Here is a 26021-nt window from a genome sequence, read left to right on the forward strand (position 1 = left end):
TTTGCAAAGCATTAAACAAGGATAATTAATTGTCATAAATAGCAAGAGAGAGTCAAAACCAGGAAACACTGAACTAAAAAACAAGGCCCTGGAGAAACAAGGCTTGGACTTGATGCCTTGAATGCACAATAAGACTTTGCAAAGGTACTATAGCACAGCAGGTTTTGAATAGACATCCTAGCCAAGGATGAAACACAGAAGAGGTGAACACAATCAGGCAAAACATTGACGGAACTAAGAACTCCGTTACATACTGTCCAGGGTCCAAAAATACTAAAGCCGGTGCCCTCTCTCGGATTCACTCCTCAGTGCCAGCCCTCGCCACTTCCGAACCAGTCCTTCCTTCTTCCATAAGTCAGTCCCATCCACTAGACTCTGGACAAGCAAATAACCCAAGCCAGTAACAGCGACCCAGCTCTGGCCAAGTGTCCCCCTAATTGTACCTATGTTCCTACGAGATTACGGAACCAACTGATGGATTGCCTACATGTCCTTAGGCTCGGGACATCCTGGCATGGCACAGACCCTCACGGTCCTTCAGAATCATTACTGGTGGCCTACCATGTCCTGTGACTTTTGGCTCTTCATCCAAGACTGCCTGGACTGTTCAATGTCTAAGGTTCCTCGCCATCTACCAGCTGGAAAGCTCCTCCCTTTGCCTGTTCCGCACCGCCCCTTGTCACACTTAGGAACAGATTTCATTAGTGAATTACCTGCCTCCAATGGTTACACGTATGTGCTGGTTGCAGTAGATCACTTTTCTAAGGCCTGCCGTCTGGTTCAATTGAAGGGCCTCCCCACTGCTCTGGAGACCGCGGAAACACTGTTCCAACACGTCTTCCGAAATTACGGCCTCCCGGAGGACATAGTATCAGATCGGGGCCCTCAATTCATCTCAAAGATTTGGAAGGCGTTCTTTAAGCTCCTGGGGGTGACTGTCAGCCTCTCCTCAGGTTACCATCCGCAGTCTCATGGGCAAAAAGAGAAAAAGATCCAAGAGGTAGGACATTTTCTGTGAACATATAGCCATCAACACCAATACCACTGGAGTTACTACCTGCCTTTGGGCGAGTATGTCCAGAATTCCCTTCACCAATCAGCCACCGGCCTCACTCCATTCCAGTGGGTACTCATCTTCCAACCATCCCTTTTCCAATGGTCAGGGGAACCATCTCATGTACCAGCAGTAGACTATTGGTTTAAGGAGAGTGAGACGGTCTGGGTCAACGCACACATCCATCTCCAACAGGCCATATGCTGACAGAAGAGCCAGGCTGATACTCGACGTTCAGCAACACCACAGTACCAACCTGGGCAGAAGGTCTGGCTCTCCACTAGAGACATCCGGCTCCGGCTGCCGTGTCACAAGTCCACGCTACACTGGTCCCTTCACCATTTTAAAACAGATTAATGCTGTCACATATCACTTTCAACTACCGTACTGCACCTTCATTTCATGTATCACTCCGCAAACCTCAACATTCTCCTCTCTCTCCTTCCTCTACAGAGTCCGGTGAGGGTGAGGAACCCCCTCCAGTACTGCTTCAGGAGAATGGTCCCGTGTATCTCAGACTCCCAATGCTGGAGGGGTTGCCTCGAGTACCTGGTCGACTGGGAAGGGTACAGCCCAGATGAACACTCTTGGGTTGCTCGGGACGACATCTTGGACCCCACTTTACTTAGCAATTTCCATGCAAATCATCCTGATCATCCAGCTCTGCGTGGACGGGGTCATCCACAGTGTTGGGGGGTCTGGGCCTCCAAAGCGGCCCATGGAAGGAGGGGTACTGTCATGCTTACACCAGGCTCCCCCTCTCCGAATGTCACACCGACACCAGGCTCCCCTACTATGTTCTGTTCTCTATCTCAGGACTTCTAATCATTATCACCTGCACACAATCACACACTAATCAAGGACTCTTTATAAGACTCACTCTCATAATCATTTCCCGTCAAGTCTCATATAGGACTAGTACAGACCGCTTAGTTTCCGTCATCTATCGCTTTTCATATGGATTATATATCTTCATCATTTGCCTGTGGATGTATCTCTCCATTACTTCTCTTTCTGTAGATTATCTGGAGATTATCATCCTCAGCTTCCTGTGGACTTCCGCTCCCCTTTGTCTCTTCGTTGAGTACATTTTCTTCTGTTTTTGCTCTGTGTTACTTGCCTGACGTTCGGTTTACAGCACAGCTTTGGTCCTTGTCCTTCATCATTTCATTCATTTAATCTGTTATCGTTTGCTGTGTGTTGTCCACTTCATAACAGGTATAGCATCACAAAAACCCTTATCCTTCACATACGTGGACTGTATGGTATGTGCATGCAATATTAACATATTACCCCTCAGTTTTACTGAAATTCAAAGAAAGCACAGCGACTCTTTGAACTTGGAACCAAGCACAACAGTACCACCAATGATCATAAGAAAATGAATGAATGAATGAATATGGTGAAACACAGAAATACAGTGACCGATCTATAGATGCATTCAGAAATGAGAATTAGATATGAAATGAATTATATATCTGTTCAGAAACTAAAATGCTGCTGGAATTTGTTTTTCCACACACACATGTTCCTGAATCTGGATAATGGATTGTTTTCTTTGCTAGACAGATGTGTGGCTGGATGAAACAACTTCATATATATGTCAGCATGGACACAATCGATGTATGAACAGCACATTAAATATCATTTTTCCAAGAGTACTGTGATGACATCCATTTACTTTAATGTATCAGTGACACAAACACACTTGAGCATAGGGTGCCTGATCATCAGATAAAAATATAGAACTTCTTGAGAGAGACGTTAATCTTAGAATGATCTAGTCTTTATATGTTGAGCATATTTTTCTTATCAGGCCTTAACACACACAGCTGCTTTCTCAGACCTGCACAGGCTGATGGGAGAGGTAACATATGCAGCAGGTGTATTCTTCTCCCTGGTGTACAGATTTACATGACATAGAGTTTACAAGAGCAGGTCAAAAAGCATTGCAAAAAAAGTGCTGTAATTATAGCTGCAGTACAACTCCAAGCTTGAGGAGTGACCTCTCGCGTTCTTGAGAACCAAGCTCTAGTGCACACTGATATGATAACAGCATTTGGCAGGTAGCATGGCATTGCACTGATAAAAGCTGAAATCTTAAGCTATCTGCGAAATGCATCGGATGTGCTATAAATACTGAACAAGCTCTGAAACTTTGACAGAAAGCAAAGTGTCATCCAAACATACCAACAGTGCTCAAAAACCACAGCAAATGCAAATGCAAAAAAAAAAAAAGGTCAAGCTCCAGCTGCTCTGGAAATAAGACCTGGGCAGGGACAAAATCCCTGAAAGCAACATCAGTCGCCCTGGATTATGTCAACTCCTATGTAAGACTACTCATCCCTTTATTACCCAGAGGTCTACTTTAAAAAAAAAAGCCCATAAACCCCACTTTGTAATATGGATTATATAATACCTAATATGGGCAGTTGCAATGGATTAACTGTGGTGTGGAAAATAGCTTTACAAACGCACGGCTTCCTTATCGTTTGCAGTGGATAGTAATAAGAATCAAGGCGGCATCACACTGAAACTGATTAACTGTAGTTCATCAGTGCTTAACAGACCAAATGCTTGGCGGTCTGGGAAAACCCATCAGATGTTGCTGCAGCTAAATAATAGAAAACAGAGTTTGTCTGCCAACAATACTTTCTGAAACCCCTATTTGTTGAACCCATAAATATATTATTTATAATATATATATATATATATATATATATATATATATATATATATATATATATAAAATGTTTGCTTGTCCAAATATGTCAAAAAAGCCAACAATTTCCATGGGGTATACTTACTTTTTCACACGACTGTATATATAAGGACAGTGAGGGCCAGCTTGGAGAGTACAACTTAATTAGAAGGTTTGAGATGATAAATGCTTACTAAAGTGAGCACAGGGAGACCTTTCTCATGCTTCAAGCTCTCAAAAGCAAACTGCTCCACTTCTACTTTCTTTCTGTCACCATCTTCTCATTCAGACAAATGAGAGATTCACACACATACGCGTCCTCTTATGATCAATATTTGCTGCAGAGGGACCGGAATATATTATACAGCAGAGTGCAAGTGTTTGCATCCCCTTTGGTTTCTGGTTAGACACCAGGAAAATGTCTAGCTGGCCTGCACAATCACTGGACCATAATCACACAGAGATCAGGAGAAACATCAAAAAAAGGTACCACAAAGTCAAGCTGGACTGCAGCCTGTCAGTGTAAAATCAGGTTAAAATAAACAGGAATCTCAAAACTCTGGTGCAATCCCTACTTGACAGAATCAAAGTGTGCTCCAAAGAAACAAATGATTGTATGAACATTATGATCTTCTAACAAAGTTTCTAATGTAGCACCTTGTGTGTGCGACCTCAACAAAACGTCAGCATGTTGCTGGGGATCATTTTGGCCTGGTCTGTCCTTACACTGCATACAAAACTTACTATTCAAGTGTGGCTAGCATTTTTATTTGCTGTCAATATGTTTAATCGCTAGGTGACCTTGCATCAAACTTTATTTTGCTTGCTTTCATCAGTATTTCCATGAACATGCGTGTTCCTGATTCTGCAAAGATTCTGCAAACATTCAGGGCTACTGAATTGTCCACCCTGGTAACACACTGTTGTTTAAAATAAAATGTCTTTTAAAATACCTCCATTCTTATTTGCATTAGATTCTTAAGGGAAAGAAATGAAAAAAATTGTACTCCATATATATGCAACCATATGGCACTGATTACTGGCATGTCTTACACACACGAACCCGGCTCAGGAGGAATTCTCAAGACTAATAACAACTCATACATAAATACAACTCATACCAGGAAATTGTGTACCAAGACCTTGACTTTTTGTCTGAGAACTGCAAATTAGTTTCACACAAACCAGCACAGATGAAAAGTTTCTAATGAAGGGCAGAGAGAGTAGTGGCTTCAGAAGACCTAACTCGTCTAGTACATTTACGGCATTTGGCAGACGCCCTTATCCAGAGCGACTTACAATTATCTCATTTTTTTATACAACTGAGCAATTGAGGGTTAAGGACCTTGCTCACGGGCCCAGCAGTGGCAGCTTGGCGGTGCTGGGATCTGAACTCACGACCTTCCGATCAGCATTTCAGGGTCCTAACCACTGAGCTACCACTTCTAGTAATTTTATATAAAAAAATATAAATGGCAAAATGTGTCAAATTCAACGTAAGCTTTGTTGGTTTAACAAGACACACACTATAATATTTCTCAGTGATAAAAGACCCCAAAACATCATCTTGTGTCTTGTGCATTTGTGTGTATTCTTGTGTAATTGTCTTTGTACATGACTAGAATGCAATTTGTCTTGCCTTTGGACCCTGGTTTAAAGAAAACAACCACTTGGAAATCCATTTGGGACTTTTTTTTCTTCCTGATTGCATTTCTCAAGTAAAATGGATGCCTCATGAGATTTACCTCATTTTCTAAGAAAATTGTGATGAGCTTTTGACAGAGCAGAGTAACGGAGTAAGTGGTATAGAGGCCGCTCTCTTTGTGTCCTTGATTAGGATGCTGGTTTTGGACTATTATGTCCCAGGCTGATGAAGCGACAACTTGTTATGGCTGTAGAATGCAGGCACTAATTGGTTTGTCCACACCTGATTTCTATCTTGGTGACCACAGTCCCAGACGACAGCTGTCAAAGTCACTCAGAGGTATGAAAAAGGCTTTGTATGCGAGCAGCTTTCCTTCCCTTCCCTTCCCTTCCCCTATTAGCAACTAAATTTGAGCTCCACCCTTTATCTCCCGTTTGTTCAGTGTACACATCCTTGGGACATCAATGGGCAGAGGTCACTGCCATTTTGTAGCTCCTTTAGGTGATGTCATCAAAGACAAGCCAATGTGACCTGCTTTGAAAAGAATAATCAAAAATTCCTAAAAGACTTGTGGAGGAAATCAAGACATCACACTGAATGTATGACATACTAAGAGTAAAGAGCACATCATGACTGATGAAAGGTCTAGATTCAGCTCTAGAGTTTAGTGGGAGGCAAAGACAAAGAGTTGGGCTTTTTAAATATTGTGATTTTCTCCCACACTTGTTTACAATTGTGCCTCAGAGTCTTATATGGATGAGTTCAATAATAGATTCCATTAAGCCACTGGTCCTGCTTTAATGACTACAGGAACAATGTCTGGATATTATTACCCTTTAACTTTTCACTGCTTTTCGCCTGCTGGGCCTGACAGTTGGATGAAACGGTAATTGTGCAAATGGGACGTTCATTGTAAAAGTCATGCGTCATCAAATAGCACAATGAATACCCAGTAAATGCCTATAAACTTACCAACTTTTGTCCCATTTATTGATATATTCACTTTCATGGCGAAAATTATATGTTAGCGATGAACATCAAATATATCTAATTTCTCATTATGAAATCAGTATGAAGCAGGTATCAATTAATAAGCCTATTTCTAGCAGTGTTACCAACTTAATAACTTTTTCGTTAGATTTGGTGGCCAATTAACTCCTTAAAAAGAGCCTAGCAAAAGGCTCCGGTATTGGTACAGCTCTCCTGCTCTCGTCACAGCTGCTCGTTTTGAATCGAAAGAGCAGGTTCAACAAAGCCTGACTGGGTTGCACTTGTGAGAGTCTATGTTCCCAACAACAAATCGCTGTTCATTGTTGTTCCCATAGACAAATCACTAATCACCATTGTTACCAAAAACCAATCACTAATCACCACTGTTCCCAACAACCAATCACTAATCGCCATTCTTGCCAACAACCAATTGCTAATTAACATTGTTCCCAATGACCAATCACTGATCAGCATTATGTACAAAGATCAACCAATAATCACCTTTAACTGATCATAATTGTTCCGCTTGAGAAAAGTAAAAGGCTTGTGCTAATGAAAGAAGCATCATCCATGCTCACAAGATGGCTAAATATAATTAGTCAATTTTTACTGGCAATATAAATTATTAATATACAGTTGCAAAAGGTTTCAGTGAGCACAGTAAGGCGCGTACTAAACGCAGAAGGTTTCCATGCCAGAACGTCAAGACGTACACCTCTACTGACCCAAAAACACAAGAAAATTATATGTAAGCCACAGAAGTTTTGGGATTCTGTTCTGTGGAGGGATGAAACAAAACTGGAACTTTTCAGCACGATGGATCAGTGGTATGTCTGGAGAAAGAAGAATAAGAAAGAACACTCTGTCCAAAATCAAGCATGGTGGTGGCTCAGTGATGCTCTGGGGCTGCTTTGCATCCTCTGTTACTGGAAACCTGCAGCGTGTGGAAGGCGAGATGGATTCATTAAAGTATCAGGAAATCCTAGGAGAAAACCTCATGCTGTCTGTGAGGAAGCTGAAACCTGGGTATCATTGGATCTTGTAACAGGAAAATCATCCCAAGCATACCTCAAATTCCACCAAGACTTGGTTGCAGAAGAAGTCCTGGAAGATTCTACAGGGCCATCATAGTCACCTGACTTGTACCCCATAGAAAATCTCTGGTGGGATTTGAAGAAGGCGGTTGCAGCATGCAAACCCAAGAATATTACTGAACTGGAGACCATAGCTCATGAGGAATGGACTAAGATTCCTCAGGAACGCTGCCAGAAGCAGGTGTCTGGCTCTGCATCTCGTTTACAGAAGGTCATAACAGCAAAAGGGTGCTCTACTAAGTACTAAAGATGCTTCCCATGAAGGGGGTGAATAATTTTTAAACTGGAGAAGTCATTATAAGTCGCATTTTCAGTTGAATTTGGGGAAACCACTTGAAGTATTCGTTGTGTTCAACTATTTCAGTTGCTTTTGTTTGATTTGTTCATTACAAACAGCAGAAAGTCTGTAAAGTTTGTCAATAAACCTGATTTGCAATGGGGGTTGAATAATTTTGACTGCAACTGTATGTGCCAGGATTATTAATTATTATTATTATTTATTTATTTATTTTTAAGTTCTACTAGTCAGCTACTAACATTACCTTACCTGGCAGGATTTCTGCAACATACTGTATTTGTAAGACATAGTCATAAATCTTCATAATCTTCACTCCAAAAGATAGACAGCTAGCTAACAAGTATGAATTACAGTTAACTCATTTCATTCTGGCACAAGATCTGGTGCAGGAAATCTGTAACGGAATGATCGTGTACATAAGCTTCAGTATATAAATGCCCTAATGAGCAAATCCTTCAGAGCCAACAGACTGAGCCAAATTACAGAAGGTGAACTGCTGTAGAGCAGGTTCCAGCTGTGTTTATGCTCCCCTGTGGTGTACTGCACATACACGTGGCATTCTGTAATGAAGACGCTGGTTTAGACATGCCTGCTCTCAACTACTGCATTCGCTCTTGAAGGAACCACACGCTGTTCTCCATCACTGCTTGAGAGATAAAGTGGTGCTTACAGATGGAAATCAGATCCAACACCCTCTCAAGCTCCAGCTCACATTGATTGGTCCTGAAAGACAGATACATTCACCGAGTGTCCTTCAGGGAAAGTTTCTGGGCCCGGACAAATAAAGCAGCTTAAATTTGGAACTCTAATTCAGGATCAGCTTTCCGGTTTTCAGGAACAGCACTTCTACTAGGTTTGGGGTCAATTCAATTTGTTCAGACTATAAATTTAGTAAATAGAGTATATTTATCTGAAGCCAAACAAACTGTCTCCATCACTGACTCCTATAACTCTTAATGTATATTTTAACATATAGTTCCATATTATACTGGTCGAATAAGGAAAATAATATGCTATGTAAGGAATAAGACTCTAGGGGAATGGTCAGGTATGAAGAGGATTTACCATAACTACCCAGAATTGAACTATTTTCCTATAAAAGCGCACTCCAAGTGTTTTATTCCTCTTACACCGCAGCAATCTGCCAATGATTACAATTTGGTATTTATTAAAAAACATTGTCACACATTTTTTCCCGTTATAGTTACATTTAATGTCTTGGAATGTCCATGAAACAAGTTTGTTCCTGTTACCACTTAAAAGTACATCATAAAAGCTATATTAATCGTTCATTTACCTGCCTCTATTTCTTTAAGTTAAAAAAGTGTAGCTTGTAACATCCTCCATCCTGACAACTCTCCTGTGTCTGAAAAATGAAAGCAACAGCTTTAGCTCTAACTGCTACATATTTCTGACACTGGACACTCCTTCTCCAGTGTCAAAAATGTTAAATGAATGTCTCCTCACAAAAAAATATGACCATATCAAAAAGTTACACACATTCTTTATTCCATTTGTGTGGACACAAGTCCCAGTGTAAGTTATTACTATAGAAACAATAATGTATTAGAGCAAGCATGTTAATATAGACCTGTGATTTGTCTTACAGCTGGCATTATGTCATAGTTGTGCTGTTATAGAAAGTTCATCAGCACCTTCTGACTAATCAGAATCAAAAATTCAACAGAGCTGTGGTATGCCTTAGAACAGTGGTCACCAACCCTGTTCTTGGAGACCTACCTTCCTGAAGGCTTTAGCTCCAACAATAATTGTGCCCACTTGACCATCTAATCATTGACTATGTTTACATGGACAGCAGTAATCTAATTATTGACCTTACTCTGAGTAAGATAATAACGTGATTAAGGTGTTTACATGAGTCGCTTTTAGAATACTCCTGTCATGTTCCCGTTTTACATGTTATAGAACATAATTAGATTAAAGTCACACGTCATTACGTCACCGCGCCACGCCGTCCGACGTCCCTCCAGAATTTCACGTATCGGCATACAGTTCGTCTTCGTTATGGTACCGTATACAGTTTTGGGTGTTTTCATTTAAACCGTAAAACGGTTGAGCACTGCCGTGTGTGATCGTGTCCTGTCGCAAAATGCGGTGAAAACTCTCACACAACGTTAATAATGTGATTAAGGTGTTTACATGTCTGTAATACACGTCAATAATGCTACTAAAACAGGAGTACTCCACACGTCTTAATTCAATTAGTGTTTACTTCGAGTATAACCTTAATCAGATTAAGGTAATTAAAAATTGCTGTTTACATGGTAGTTTATTAATCACAGTATTGTCTTAATCAGGTTAATAGTGGATTATTGTTGTACATGTAAACGCACTGATTGCCTTAAGAAGGTCAGGTGTGATCGATTTTGGTTGGAGATGAAACCTGAAGGAAGGTAGATCTCAAGGAAGAGGGTTGTTGACTACTTTCAACAGAACATAGCCATTATGTATAATAATAAAATTACAATATGCATGTTATCACCAGTGTTAATGTAATTATTAACGTGATACCTGTTTGAAAATGAAACGCACCAAGAAACACATAAAAAAATCACTCTCTCGCACACAACATCAGACACTTAGTGGAGAGAAATAGATTGATACCATTTTGATAAACAGTCACCATCTGAGAGTTGTTTATGTCCTGCAATCATTCTCCTGTGAGTTTTACTGTGTGTGTTCAGTCAGATTTTCTCTGCCCTCTCTTTCATCACACTCCTATGATAGATATTTAACACAAGACAACAGAGGAGCAAAAGCTGTCCATCAGCTGGAGACTCAGATTTCACACTCAGTCACAATCAGTCGGCTGAAACCACAACCGTAAGACTTAATTATACACGCAGTCCTTGTTTAAGAGCCATCACTCTGAGCCACGAGGCCTGAGATCCATGCTACAGGGACGGATACGGATCAGGAATCCAGTGATTCATGCAGGAAGCCCTGACCGCCCCGCAAACCAACACATGCTAAATAAAAGGCACACACGAGTCTGGGCAATACTCAGATGGCAGTCTTAGCATAGACAAGAGGCTTCTTTATTGTTTTTCACCTCACAAGCTGATCCAAAAAATAAAAAATAAAAGTCCAGCTCTTTAACAAGCTCAGAATCAGTGGCCAGCAGTGACAACATGATGAATGTCCTTTGGTCCAGTTTTAGTGCAGTTTGAGTTTATTTTTAATCTGACCCTGGCTTCTCCTTTGTTCTTAGGTTTTCTTTTTATCAACACACTTAGTGTGGGTTTATGGTTATCCATGTTAATCCAGTTAAAAACAGTTGGGACCCAAATGACCACTCATTGGTTAGACATTCAGACCTACACACCAATATCTTTTCCAAACTTATTTTAGATTCTGTGACCCCTTAGTGCCCAGTACCTTTGGGCATGTGCCCAGTAGACATGGTCCATAATTCATCCCTGTCATGCTAGCACTAGATATACACTATATGGCCAAAATTATGTGGGCCTTCCCCAAAGGTTGAGGCACACACTTGTCTAGAATGCACGCTGTAGTATTAAGATTTTCCTTCACTGAAACAATGAAGCCTACAGTAACCCAATTTTGTTTTATCATGGCAACACCCCTGTGTACAAAGCAATCTCCATGTAGACATGGTTTGCCAAGGTTCGGGTGGAAGAACTAGAGTTGCTTGCACAGAGCCCTGACCCCAACCCCTCTTATCACCTATGAGATGAACTTGAACGCCAACTACGCACCAGGTCTCCTTGCCTAACATCAGTGCCTGACCTCACTAATGCTCTTGAATGCACAAATCCCCACAGCCACACTCCAAAATCTATTGGAAAGTCTTCAGAGTAGGGTTGGGTATCAAAACCTGATGCCAATATGGCACTGGTACCTATATGACTATATGAATGCAGATTTCGATACCTCATTTCGGTGCCACTTAAATGCCTGAACTGTTGATTGAAATATTTGCCTTCTGGTGCTCAGAAATGGACGTAAGAAGCATAATCACCGCATGTAATCCATAGTTAAATTTTATTGCTTTCACATGGTGTCAGAATAATCGGAAAAATCATTTCCCGACTGAGAAAATTCATGTGAATGCAAGTCGGAACAACAATATGGAAAGTCGAAGAACATGGCACACAACAGCGATTGGTTGATGGTAAGAAACTTTTGATTAATGGGGCAAAAAAAAAAAAATTTTTGCTAACATGTAATTTGTAATATGTTATTAGGTTATAACGCTTAGTTGCTGTCCATGTAGATTGACATAGATTAATTAGAAAAGTTATTTATTAGCATTAACCCTGATAAGTCAGGTAAAGCAATATTTAGTGGTTTCAGGTAATGTACTGGTGCAGTAACAAATCTGGGACAAAATCGCTTTGTAATATAAAGCTCTGATAATACAAATCCAACACATCTTTGTAGTAACGCTAGTGTCCATGTTGTTTTCACATTCCAACTTAAAAGCTCAACTCGGGAAATGGGACACTTGCTCTGATGGCAGCAGGTAGCCTACCGTTAGCTAGCTACATTAAACGTGCTTAAATTAAAATGCCTAAATCTAAGCGCTCTAAAGTGTGGCTGTATTTCACGAGAAAGGATTCCGACACCGCGACATGCAACAAATGTTTTACAACAATTGGGTGTAACGGGGAAACATTTTCTTGCTTTTCACCACATAAAGCCCAGCTCTTGAACAATCTTCGACTCCATGGCCATCAGTAGCAACATGTTGAGTCTTCTTTGGTCCATTTTTGTTTGCAGTTCGTTTTTAACTCGACCAATTAGGGGAAATGAATGTTCTCTGGGTTTTTTTTATATCATACTTAGTGTGTGTCATCTGTCTTTTTTTTCTACTTGTGTATCTACAGTAGCTCCAGTTAAAAACAATTAGGAATTTAGGAATATTCAAGTGAAAATCCACAACATGGAGGTGAACAGTTTATTTAATTGTGAAAGTGCAACAAAAATATGTTGTCCCTAAAATCAAGGAATAATCATGATAAATAATCATGATCAAAATAATCGTGATCATCATTTTGGCCATAATCGTGCAGCCCTAGTAACCATCCTCATGGTCTCAGTCACTGTACGAGCAACATAGGAAACTGATGTTGTGTTGCTGCAACTGCTTGTGCTCTAAAAAAAACACAAAACTGGAAGAAAAAAAATGTGTGCAGGCAAAAAAAAAAAAAAAAAGATTTTCACAATATAACATATACAATGCCACATGATGCCCAGCCATGCAATCAAGCTTACTATTACTGCACAGTGGGATTTTTAATTGGCATTCGTTTTGGTGTTCTTGGAAACCACTCCCTAGAAATGTTCACACAAATTTTTGAAACTTATAAGATTCTGTCAGAAAAAAAAAGTATTTCTTTTGTCTGCAAAGCTGGAGATTGAGTTAACCTCAAAGCATTATTTGTAGTTGGTAGTAGGGGGCTGATGAATAGAAAGCACAGTGATTGTCTACAGCCAGAGCTTTAAAAGCCACTTCATTACAACAAAAGCTACTTCGCCTCAGGAGCCATTCACACTGCTGGTTCAATTTCTAAACCTTAATAGCTGCCACAATTTAAGCTGACGTAAGTGATATTAGCAGTACTTGGCAACTTCTACCAAACTTAACCAGCAAAAGAGGCCGTTTTCTTTAATTAACTACTTTTCAGCTGGAAAAAAAAATACACTTCCTAATGAGAATTGTTTGAATAGTTTCCATTAACCATTTTCCCATCTGTGTCTAAATGATTTTAGTGTTTAATGGAAACCAATAGGCTAATTCTCACAACAAAAATCTCTGAAAATGCCTTGGTTCCAAATACATACACAAGCACAGGGCAGTGGTAAGAAAAGATAGTAGAGCATAACTTTGGTGCTTTTGTTCTATGCTAGCTGTTACATGCTTGAATCCAGATCAAGAATCTTAGCAATACATACGCTGACTGAATTCATTAAATCAACTCCTTGACAATCAAAAAATCTTCTCCTATAACCGCCATGTAGACTGCATTCAAGCATGACACATTGCACGAAAGAAGCTAGTTCCTGTTATCTTTGATGTTACAGAAGATATAAACAGTCATTCCCTTATCAGCCTCTCTTCTTTCTTTGCAATATCAGCTTTGGCGATATCAATGATTCTCAATGTTAAATAACAGCATGTTTTTATCCGTTTTTTTCTTAGCAGCATGTGGCGCATTCACCTTACAAGTTGTCACTATAGGAATGATAACGTATTAGAATGAGCTTAATTATATAAACCTGTCATTTATGTTCAAGCTACAACTATGTACTTTTTATTTCTACTATTTTGTTATGCAGTCTGTTGTGTGCAACAGCACCTTTGGTCTGACATTTTTTGCCCTGCTACTGGTTCCATAATATGCATAAACTACCTCCACAATACTCCGAGGCTTATTTGATATGCCATCAAGCTACAGCTTATTCTTGTTCATTTATAGGCTACTCTTGTATAGCCATACAAAAAAGGCAGACAGGAAGGTCAGTCTCCTTGCATTTTTAGATGCTGACTAGAGTCAAGGACAGTCCAAGAGGCATTATTTGTCTTCTGAGAATCTATTTATTGATGGCTATCAGGGTGTAAAGAAAGCATAGTCAAACTGCTCTTAAAAATTACTTATAGTAGCTTTATGCACAATGGCTCCAAAGATAAGAATGAAATGAATCAAAGAAATCCTCTTTAGTTCTCAGAGGAGTGTTTCCTCATCCTTAACTCATAGTAATTGCAGAGACGGACAAATTGTAATTGCAGAGATGGACAAATTATGCATTTATTAACTAGACCACTGGCAAGTAAAAGCTTCAGTGTGCTGCCCAGTGCCATGTTTTGGTTACCCAGAAAACTACTTGTGGTAGCTAGGTATTGCTAATGCAAAACTTAATGCAAATGTGATGTTATATTTGCACCCTTGACAAAAACTCAGCCAGTTATTGCAGAAAAATTGTCTGTCTTCCGTTCAGGCTAATTAATCCACCTACTGTAGTAAACACAGTTCTACCATTAGCCAGATCATCCACCCTGAATTGTTTTGGCTTACGTCCTCCTCGTTATGTCAAATGCTTCATTTCAGAAATCACACTTTTCACGTCTCCAGTTGGACAACGGACAATTAAACAAATTAAACATCTGTTTATAAAGGAAAGCATATTAGCATATAAATCAAAATGACTGTCTGCTTGTACTGAAACCCTGTAAAATATCTTGTTGAAATACCACCGCAGGTCATATATTTCCTGTAAAATGCCATCAGAGCAGTGTTTGTTCCTTCACACTTAACTGGAAAATCCTAACAGACGGAAGAAAAGGACGCATTCATCAAACACTAAGCCATTCTGTTCTACTTCTTCACTGCAGGTAAGTGTTATTGATCCCATGAGAGTCCCTTTGTCTCCTGTGGGAGAGGAGTTTATTAATAAACAGCAGGCAGCCAGATGAATTCACACTGATTAATTAGCAAGCCCTGAAATAACTTATGGTGCGTACAACAGGAGCGGGATGTGGCATGAGCCGGCACCAAGAAGCGTGTGTGTATGGCATGGCATTAGCATTCAGAACACAGGCAAGTAAATGGTATTAACTTTTTTTTTAATGTCCTAACATCAATATAGACGTGAATCACAGTATTAAAATGTCACTTAAAATGACACCTTACTGTCTGAAATATTCACACTGAATAAGATGAGAGTTTCTGCCTAGATGGACTTGTATAATGCATGGCTGCAAGCATATTAACTCAACTTTACATTCCAATGCTTTACAATAAGTGAAACAAACGGACGTTCCCGCACTTCTCTCATGCACTTAGCAATGAAACATCATCCCTCACTTCCTCCTCGGCGTGAAGACGTCTGTCATGGAACAGAGGCGAGTGAATTCTCTGATGGTCAGTAAATGCATCATGTACTCATAGGTTTTATATTTCCTGTGTAAACCCTCATTGATGTAACTGTTCTGTTTTCCACCATCACAAGTAAGGACTAAAACATTTTGGGGTGTGCTGTTATAGGAAAATAATGAATGGCAGAGTGATGTGACCCTGGGTGATGTACCACCCCAAAGTTTATTTAAAGATTATTAAATATATATTTTCCAGTAAGTGTCTTATTCCTCTAATTACACAGAATTTTGCCTACAGTTTTTTTTTTTTATTCGCTGAAGGTCCAAACAGCATACTTTTTATCTGTTTATATCTGTTTTATCTGTTACTTGTAATTTTGCAGAACATCCGTGAAACAAGCTCCTGTTATCACTTACCTTATAACAGCTGTAAACAATCGCTCCCTCACCTCTTTTTTTTCTCTCTTTCTCTCTCTCTCTTGAATTTAATAAGAGACACATTGCAGAGAAAATAGAAAGTGCAAACTCATTCTGAACACTCCTTCCATAAATGCTAAATAAATATCTTGAGGAAAACATCCCCATATCAACAGTCACACTCATCAAAATCTGTTTATGTGAAGTATCTGTTATACAGGTCCCTGTGTAAGGTGTAACTATAGAAACAAGCCCATTAATAACTGTTATAAAGTAAAAATAATAATAATAATAATAATAATAATAATAATAATAATAATAATATTTTGACCAATCAGAGTCAAGAATTCATCAGCACTGTGGTACAACCCCAATTTCAAAAAAGTTTGGACGCTGTGTAAAATGTAAATAAAAACAGAATGCAAGGATTCGCAAATCTCATAAACCCATGTTATTCACAGTAGAATATAGAAAACATATCAAATGTTTAAACTGAGGAAATGTACCATTTTAAGAAAAAAATAAGGCAATTTTGAATTACATGGCCGTAACACCACAAAGGGTGGGATGGGGGCAACAAAAAAGAGGTTAATTGGCAACAGGTCAGTAACATGATCGGGTATAAAAAAAAAAAAATGTATCTGCGGCTTTCGGAAATAACGGTGGGCAGAGGTTCACCTATCTGCGAACAACTGCGTCTACAATTTGTGGAACAATTTAAGAATCATGATCCTCAATGTAAAATTGTGAAGACTATGAATATCTCATCATCTACAGAACATAATATCATGAAAAGATTCAGAAAATCTGGAGAAATCTCTGTGCACAAGGGACAAGGATGAAAATCAATATTGCATGCCCATGATCTTCGGGCCCTCAGGTGGCACTGTATTAAAAACAGGCATGATTCTTTAATGGCAATCACTGCATGGGCTCAGAAACACCTCCAGAACTCATTGTCTGTGAACACAGTTCGCCGTGCCATCCAGAAATGCTGGTTATAACTCTATCATGCAAAGAAGAACCCATATGTGAACATGATCCAGAAACGCCATCTTGTCTGGGCCAAAGCTCATTTAAAATGGACTGAGGCAAAATGGAAAACTGTTCTGTAGTCAGACGAATCGAAATTTGAAATTCTTTTTGGAAACCATGGGCGCCGCGTCCTCTAAACTAAAGAGGACTAAAGAGGAGATTTCAAAAGCCTGCATCTCTGATAGTTTGGGGGTGCATTAGTGCCTAGGGAATGATCAGTTTGCACATCTGGAAAGGCACCATAAGTGCTGAAAGGTGTATGTACAGGTTTTAGAGGAAAATATGCTTCCATTCAGATTCCATCCCATCTTTACTTCTGTGAGACTCTGCCTCTCTAAGACACTCTTTTTATACCCAATCATGTTACTGACCTGTTGCCAATTAACCTAAATCATTGCAAAATTTTCCTCCAGCTGTTTCTTTTTAGTAACATTTACTTTTCCAGCCTTTTGTTGCCCCGTCCCCCCGTGAACTTTTTTGAGACGTGTTGCAGCCATCAAATTCAAAATTACCTTATTTTTTCCTTAAAATGGTACATTTCCTCCATTTAAACATTTCATATGTTTTCTATGTTCTATTGTGAATAACATGGGTTTATGAGATTTGCAAATCATTGCATTCAGTTTTTATTTACGTTTTACACAGTGTCCCAACATTTTTGGAATTGGGGTTGTATAATAATTAATAATAGTTGATAAGGACACAAAAGTCTGGGTTACACATGTAACCCTTTTCCCTGAGAAGGGAACAAGACGTTTCATGAGCGCTGTGTGAAGCGCCCTCGTGTGTGACCGGTATCTTAAGCTTGTGTAACATCCTGCCATGATCAGGTGACATGGCAATTAAGGGTGTCGCATGATATAAAAACGGCACCTGTGATCTGCGCCATCAGCCTCTATTATTTGAAGCTAAGACGCCATTGCCGGGCATGCCCCAGTATGACAAATCTACGCAACGACTCATTCCCTTCTCGTGGAACAGGGCTAAGTAACCCAGACATACCCTTTCAAAGGGAACTCGACGTTGCGTGAGCTTTATGCTGTGGGAACTAGAATACCTACTCCGTCATACTGAGAGCATGGCCTATTTAAAAGATCCGAACCTGAGGGTCACTGTAAGACACTCGAGCCTGGGGTGTAGTCCAGGCTGTAATATCGAATGAACGTGTGCAGTGTAGAACACACCGCCACAGCACACACATCCTGTAAGTGTACCCCTTTGGACAAAGCCTTCGAGGAGGCGACCCCATTAGTGGAATGAGTCTTTATGCCCAGAGGCGTAGCGAGACCACACACCTCATAAGCAATGGAGATTGCTTCCACTATCCAATTAGAGATGCACTGCTTCGACACAGCATCACCTCTACTGTTGCCGCCAAAGCAGACCAGCAGCTGCTCCGCCTTATGCCACTGGCCAGAGCAGTGGACATAAGTACAGAGAGACCTTACTGGACACAGAAGGTGCAATTTTCTCTTGTTCCGGTGTGAGGAACGGAGGAGGACAGAAAGCCTGCAACACTACCAGCTGGGCGGCAGACGTAGGCACTTTAGGAATATAATCTGGCCTAGGATATAGGAAGGCCTTGGCTAATACAGGGGCAAAGTCAAGGCAGGCAGGGGCAACAGAGAGAGCTTGTAGCTCTCCTACTCACTTGAGAAATGTCAGGGCCGGCAGAAGAGCTACCTTTAGAGTCAGAAGCTTCTCTGAGGCTGACTCTGTGGACAGGTGAACTTGCAAGGCAGGCAACTGCTTGGGGTTCCAGGCTGTTAGGGGGCCCTAGAGGGCTGACAAACCTTTACTCCAATGTCTCAAAATGTGGCAACCGCAGTGACAATGGACGACTTGCAATGACATGACAGTCGGAAACCTCCTGAAAGGGGCGCCATGTCATTCCCATCGACTTTTCAACGGTAATATTTTCAGAAAACAACATCAGTGAAGGAAAATGCAGAGCACTTTTCCATCAGGAAGTGAAAAAAGAAAGAAAAAAGAGAATGAGGAAAAAAAGAAAGCAAGAGAGTGGTAAGTGGATCAGATAATGTCGATTTTTTGTTTAAGTATAACAGTAAATAACCGAATGCTGTTATTTGGTCTAGCCGTAACAAGTCTAATGGGGAGACACTTAGAATACTTCAGCTAATGTTAGCGGAATAACAGCATTTATTCTTTCAAGTTTTTTGTTAGTTAAACTACTTGGGATAAAACAGCTAGACGATACCTTTTTCTGTAACTGATGAAAGCTACTCCGGTCTCCGTTGGCGTACAAATATCCTATTTGCCCCACATATTGGCATTTTCCTATCACAGGTGGAATTGATGGCACAATTTGATGTAGTGATGAACGAACATTTGAGAAGGATTCAAAACAAAGAAACAAAGGTGCACTACCTCAGAAGTCAAATTCAAAATGACATAATAGCACTAATTGGAAGCACTTTTCTATCATAATGGACTGTACTCCTGACATTAGCCACACAGAACGACTTTCTGTTGTCTTGAGAATAGTGAACTGCAAGCCATCAGTTGGTGCATCTATCTCTGAACATGTCGTAGGATTTGCTGATGTTCAAGACACCACTGGAGAAGGTGTGTGTGACACACTTTTGGATGAGTTGGACAAGCTCAACTTGAACATTACAGACTGCCGTGGACAGTTCTATGATAATGGGAGCAACATGATGGGACATAGACAAGGGGTTCAAACGAGAATATACTGCAACTGAACGAGAAGGCACTGAGTGTCCCATGCAGCAGCCCCAGTGTTTCCCTTGAAACACTTAAAAGAGAAAGAAGTGCAGCGAGATTATATCTCGGGAATTTCAGAGAAAGTGGACTTGCTCCCTCTGAAACGAATGCTAGAGAGACAGCAGAAAACCTAGAGGTTGACAGAACATTTCCAGAAAAAAGACAGCGGAAAACAACCCGCCAGTTCCTGCGTGAGATCAGAGAAGAAACGCAATCCACTCCAGATGAGCACTTTAACAAAGATTTTTTTTTCCTGCCACTAGTGGACAAAGCCCTTCAACAGCCTGAATGACAGATTTTCAAAACTGGAAGATGTTTATGGCCTTTGTGGTTTTCTGTTCTCAATAGAAAATATGTCAGAGACTATTCAGAGTGACAAAGTTGCAGACAATATGGTGCAACCTGGAGTAAGCAGGATTTGTAGATTCAGTGCTTAAAGGGTGTTGATGAGCACTGGCCTTATAATGTGGGTTTAGTTCCCTAAGAAAACAAAAAAATTCAGTTTTTAGATTATATATAAATATATGTATTTATACATATATATATTCCACCACTTACTCCTTTTCAGGGTCACAGAGCCTATCCCAGGCAGCATCGGGCACAAGGCAGGGTGCCAGTCCATCGCAGGGCACAATCACATACACACTCACACACTATGGACACACCAATCAGAATACCATGCATGTCTTTGGACTGGGGAAGGAAACCAGAGTACCCAGAGAAAACCCCCGCAGCACAGGGAGAACATGCAAACTCCACACACACAGCCCCCAAGGGACTTGAACCCCAGACCCTGGAGGTGTGAGGTGAACGTGCTAACCACTAAGCCAAACATTTTAAGTGTTTTGCAATGTTTTATCTTTCTATATATTTATAATTTGTTCTATATTGTTATATGTATTTATTTAACATTTTTAAAGGTCTTTTGACCTGGAGTTATTAATTTAAGTTTTTATTGTTCTTTGTATTTATAGTTTGAAAATTGTACTAATGTGAACATTTGAAATAAATACAAAAGTTTAGATTGTGTACATTTTTGGTTGGTGTCAGATTATTTATAACATTATAGTGATGAACGCTGGTTGGAGGAACCCCCTGAGAATTTTTGCCTAGGGCCCCAACAGACTCTAGCATCGCCCATGGTTATAGGGTAGGATAGTCAAAACAGGGTAGGGTTATTGGGCAGGATAGTCAAAACATGGTAGGGTTACAGGGTAGGTAGTCAAAACAGGGTAGGATGACAGGGTAGAATGGTCAAAAGCGGGTAGGGTTACAGGGTAGATAGTCAAAACAGGATAGGGTCACAGGGTAAGATAGTCAAAACAGGGTCTGTTACATTTTCAAGAACAAAACATACAATCAAAGAAAAATAGATTAAATATAACACCTTAATGGGTTCCTCTATTCATCCACCTGAGGGATAAATTGACTGTTCTAAATGGAAACCCTCTAGAAACTCTAGAGAAAAAAAAAACATTTTTGAAATAACTTTCTGGAGTGTACCAGTCACAAATCACAAATTACCCCCCCCCCCCCCCCACACACACACACACACACTACACACACAAAATATAGGCCAAGAGTGATTCTCTTAGCAGACTAAAAAAAATAGCATTCTAAATAGTGCAGTTTATATAATAATTTTTAGAGAAACACAGGGGTGTCACAATTCATTTATCGTCTTGATACATCAAGCATGGCCCTCTCTATTCTGTAAAAAGCAAAGCCAAGACACTATTCCTAGTTGTCAATATGCAGAGAAAATGCATCCTCAGCTCTAATACCGTCAAAGAGAAAGCTGCAATAAACACTGACATGAGCTCTCGCATACACTAAACATTATTCCACAACAAGGGTTGTCAATAAAGAGACACAGAGAAACAATATTGAAGCTACAATAAGAGGCATGTACAGAACCGGATATTTCAGACCCTAACACAGCCCTTACAGCAGACATGTCCTAGAAACAGAATTATGTCTGGTCTAACTGCTGATTCTACTCCCCACATCCCTTCTCTCGCCGAGTACACAATAGATATGATGCTTGGCACTTATTGAGGAGTGAGACATTGTGTTATTTTTCCACTTTGTCAGTTACTCTGCGTTTCACGACACAATCCGAAACACGACGTCTGCACTGTTTGGTGAAATTTTCATTCATTCATCTTCAGTAATCTCTTTATCCGGGTCAAGGGTGCTAGGGCTCCTTAGCCTATCCTGGGAATACTGGGAATACACATGAATCGGATGCCAGTCTATCCCAGGGCACCACACACTGCTCACACAGGGAGAAATTTCTAATAGTTTCCATGACAAACAGCATTACAAACCATCATTTGCTAATCATTAAAACTATTACCATTACCATGTTTGGTCCTTAATGGTATCCACTGGACATAACATGTCACGAATAGAAGGCAACAAATTACCCACAGGGACCATTAGAGTTTCCATTACGACCAATACAATTTCCATTACATAACCGTTAAAACCATTACGAATTCTATGAGGGTTTCTAATGTTTTGGGGTTTGTTTTGTTTTTTTCAGCAGGGATGTAACACGTTTGGGGAGTCAAATGATCATGACGATTAATTAATATGCAAATTAGTCCGTGACGTCAGCCGGTGACTTATAGCTCCCTTTTTTTTTTTTTTTTTTAGCTTGCATTAGCTACTTTCCCCTGAAAAGATAAGAAGGCAATGCTTTCCTGTTGTAGTAAGGCTACATCCTGAAAGAGGCTGGAAAGGAGAAGAGACACAAGCAGTCAGTCAAGCATGCTTAGTCATGAACCTCACACTAAACTAAAACAAGACATTAAACCTGACCACCAAAGTGTTGAGGGAATGATGTTTAAATGAGACAGAGTGTGTAAAATGGCTGTGTCTCATTTCGCGCTGTCTACCTGAGCCTTGTGCTGCGGTCCGTCTTCAAGCTCCGTGACGCTGTTCATGATTTTCCACACAGCTCCTTCAGCAATATTCTCCGAGGGGAAGGGAAAAAAAACAACCAAACAAACAAACTTCCAGATTTGTTCTCACGGACTGTAAAGATATCCGGCTTTCTTTAATCCCTCCATTAATCTGAGTTTCTCTCTAGGAGATGTGAACTACTTCAGCAGCACACACACACACACACACCACAGAGCTACTGAACCTGCTGACGGTCCGACACGCTCGTTTAAAAAACACTTACAAGATTCCTTACTCATAAAAAAAAAAATAAGAAAAATATACGAAATGTTCTTCGAGTTTTCTGGAAAATGTCGGAGAGAGTAAACACGCTCGAGTGATGCGCGCGCCGCTTCTCCTCACACAAATCCTCCTGTGAGGAAACTTCCTCTGTCCGTTAACCTGATGAGAAGAACAAATAGGTTACAAAAACAGAGAAAAATGTAGGTATTCTAGGACAAATATGTATCCAGAGCAGTGTTGCAGTGCGTATTAATCCTGTAGCGTCCATGAGAGAATATTTGTAGTCATTAAAAATGTGTCTCACATCACACTCCGTGTCTCTGTAGTGTGTCTCTGCTGAGCTAAAGCGCCGCTTTACAGACGACAAACAGCAGCATCCCGGCTTCTGAAAAGGGTTGCCAGATTGTTCGGATAGCTTTTTTTTTTTGGTTGTTCATTTACATTTATTTTGGCTCAGTCAGGGTTTTAAAGTAAACTCTATCTCTGCCGCTAGGATGGTACACTTCAGAGTACATCTTTTATACCTTGAAAAATAATATAAGAAACATAATTCAAAAAAAAAAAAAAACCCAACCCAAACTGGAAATAAGTAGATGCAGGCTAAAATGATTTCTGCTAAGCCTTATAACTGAGCGTTTACCACAGAAACATTGTCACCTAATAATGTTCACCTCATTTGTTTGTTAGGACTAACCCTGCTGACCAATAAAAAGGTCCCCAGGACGTCCTCTAAATGGCCTCTATGAACGTCCCCTTGAACGTTCATGTGTAGGGTCGTCACAGGACGTCCAGCAGCCATTCGGGACGCTTAGGGAACTTTCGCTGAAATGAACTCATTCAGTAGTGTGTTATTTGATATCCTCTGACATCCTCGGAACGTCCGCCAGCGAACGATATAAACCGGACCAAATGTGGACCTAAGTGGACGTTCACAAGGTCCGGGGGACATCCCCTGTTTCCTGGGAAGTTACAAAGGTGTGTCTAGAGTTGTTGGAGAACAGCAACAAAAGTTTCCAAGATGAATAAATTATAGGAATTCTTTGTGGAATTGTTTCACAGCTATCAAGTTACCATTAACAGACATTAGCATCGATAATGATCGTAGCTCGATATGTAGTTAATTGATATTGTGTATGTATTATTTCATATTTGCCACATTTCCATGAGTCACTTTCACATGCTTCATAGAAAATGATAAAATTGTGGAAACATGAAAGGGCTAGTAAAACTTTTTTCACTGATATTATTCTTTTGCTAATGTTAGCTACTGTTAATTGAGAGCTAGCATTCTCAATTGAAAACTCCAAGTGAAAAATTGTGTTTTAATTATTATTATTATTTTGTCAGAAATAGCTAGCTGGTTCTTTAAATCCACTGCGTTTATTTTTTTATTAAAATTGAATTAAAATTTACTTAAAACCCGAGCTTAGGTTACTGTCTGTGTGGAGTTGTGCGTGTTCTCCCTGTGTCCATGTAGGTTCTCCAGTTTCTTCTAACCGCCCCAAAACATGCTTTATACAATAAACGTTTGAAAAGAAATTAAAGGTAAAACCTGCAAAATGGGTAAATAATCAATTGAGCAAGCAATCAATAGACCAGTTACTCAGTCAATAAGCTATTTGTCTCTCCATTTACTATAGTGGCCATTCTACTACTGGATAGAAGAGCAATGGTGCAGTAAATAATTTTTGTTAATATGTGTTACAATTGATTTCTGTTCCACAGAATAGTAGATGGAGTATGATGTATTGCAAAAGGTTGCAGGAAGTCAAATATCTCCTGTGGTTTGATATTTACTTGTGATTATGCATTGTACTGAAATATCCAGGGAGAAATATTTCATACTGTTAGACAGGAGTGAGCAGCGTGGTAGTGAATTTATGTCCTGTTGGCTCGACTATCACCCTGCAGAGCTCTGCTTCCTTATTTCCTTACGGAAAAATCACACATTATTATATGCTATATGTTATCACTTGGACGAACATGTGAAAGTATATGCCCTGAAATTACACAATGAACTCAAGTGACATTATGTAAACGATGTACAGTGCCCTCCACTAATATTGGCACCCTTGGCAAATATGAGCAAAGAAGGCTGTGGAAAATTGTCTTTATTGTTTAACCTTTTGATCTTTTGTTTAAAAAAATTCGCAGAAATACTCTGCTCTGCTAATATGTGTGTGGGTGTGTGAGAGACATCTTCAGCTACTGGGAGAAGTAATCTTATAGATGAAAAGAAGACAACATTGTGATGGTCTAGATTTTATCACCACAGGTTACACTATTCCTTTATCTTAATCTGAACTTAACCCACTCATTCACTAGCATAACATCTGATTCATTTTTATTTCAGTTTCAATTCAATTTATACAGCATTTTAGACATTTACTGAATATATTGTCACAAAGCAGCCTTACATGAATCCAGATCTAGATTTAGATCCTTAGTAAACAAGCGTGAGGTGACATAAGGAAGAAATCTTTCAGGGAACCCATCCTCTTTGGGAGGACGCTGGATAGTGGAGACTGTCCTCGTTGCAGCCTGTAGCGTGATGACGTAGCGGAGAAGAGCCACTGTGTATGGCATTTTGGCTTAGGCAGTCATGATGCCATGTATCCTAACAAAATGTACAGGTCCTCTGGCAGAAAAACAGCCCCAAAACATTAAAGAGCCATCACCCTATTTAATTGTGGGCATGAGGTACTTTTCCATATGGCTACCTCTTGTGTTTATTGCCAAAAAGCTCTATTTTGGTTCCATCTGACCATAGAACCCGATCCCATTTGAAGTTCCGGTAGTTTCTGGCAAACTAAAGACGCTCGAGTTTGTTTTTGGATGAGAGTAGAGGCTTTTTTCTTGAAACCCTTCCAAACAACTTGTGGTGATATAGGTGACTTCGGATTGTAGTTTTGGAGACTTTCTGACCCCAAGACGCAACTAACTTCTGCAATTCTCTATCTGTGATCCTTGAAGATTTTTTGGCCACTCG

The 26021-nt window shown here is 40.0% G+C and overlaps 1 protein-coding gene across 1 annotated transcript in view; it reads right to left on the bottom strand.

Annotated features, from left to right (window-relative positions):
* LOC128608124 (fibrinogen C domain-containing protein 1-like) overlaps nucleotides 1-23407 on the bottom strand; it is a 94633-nt gene extending 71226 nt beyond the window's left edge. Inside the window, exon 1 of the mRNA XM_053625583.1 lies at nucleotides 22744-23407. Coding sequence (XP_053481558.1) covers nucleotides 22744-22791 — 48 coding nt within the window. The 5' untranslated portion in view covers nucleotides 22792-23407. The remainder of the gene's footprint in view (nucleotides 1-22743) is intronic.
* Between the last annotated feature and the right edge of the window lie 2614 nt (nucleotides 23408-26021).

The sequence above is a fragment of the Ictalurus furcatus genome, chromosome 5, assembly GCF_023375685.1.
Source record: "Ictalurus furcatus strain D&B chromosome 5, Billie_1.0, whole genome shotgun sequence".
NCBI lineage: Eukaryota > Metazoa > Chordata > Actinopteri > Siluriformes > Ictaluridae > Ictalurus > Ictalurus furcatus.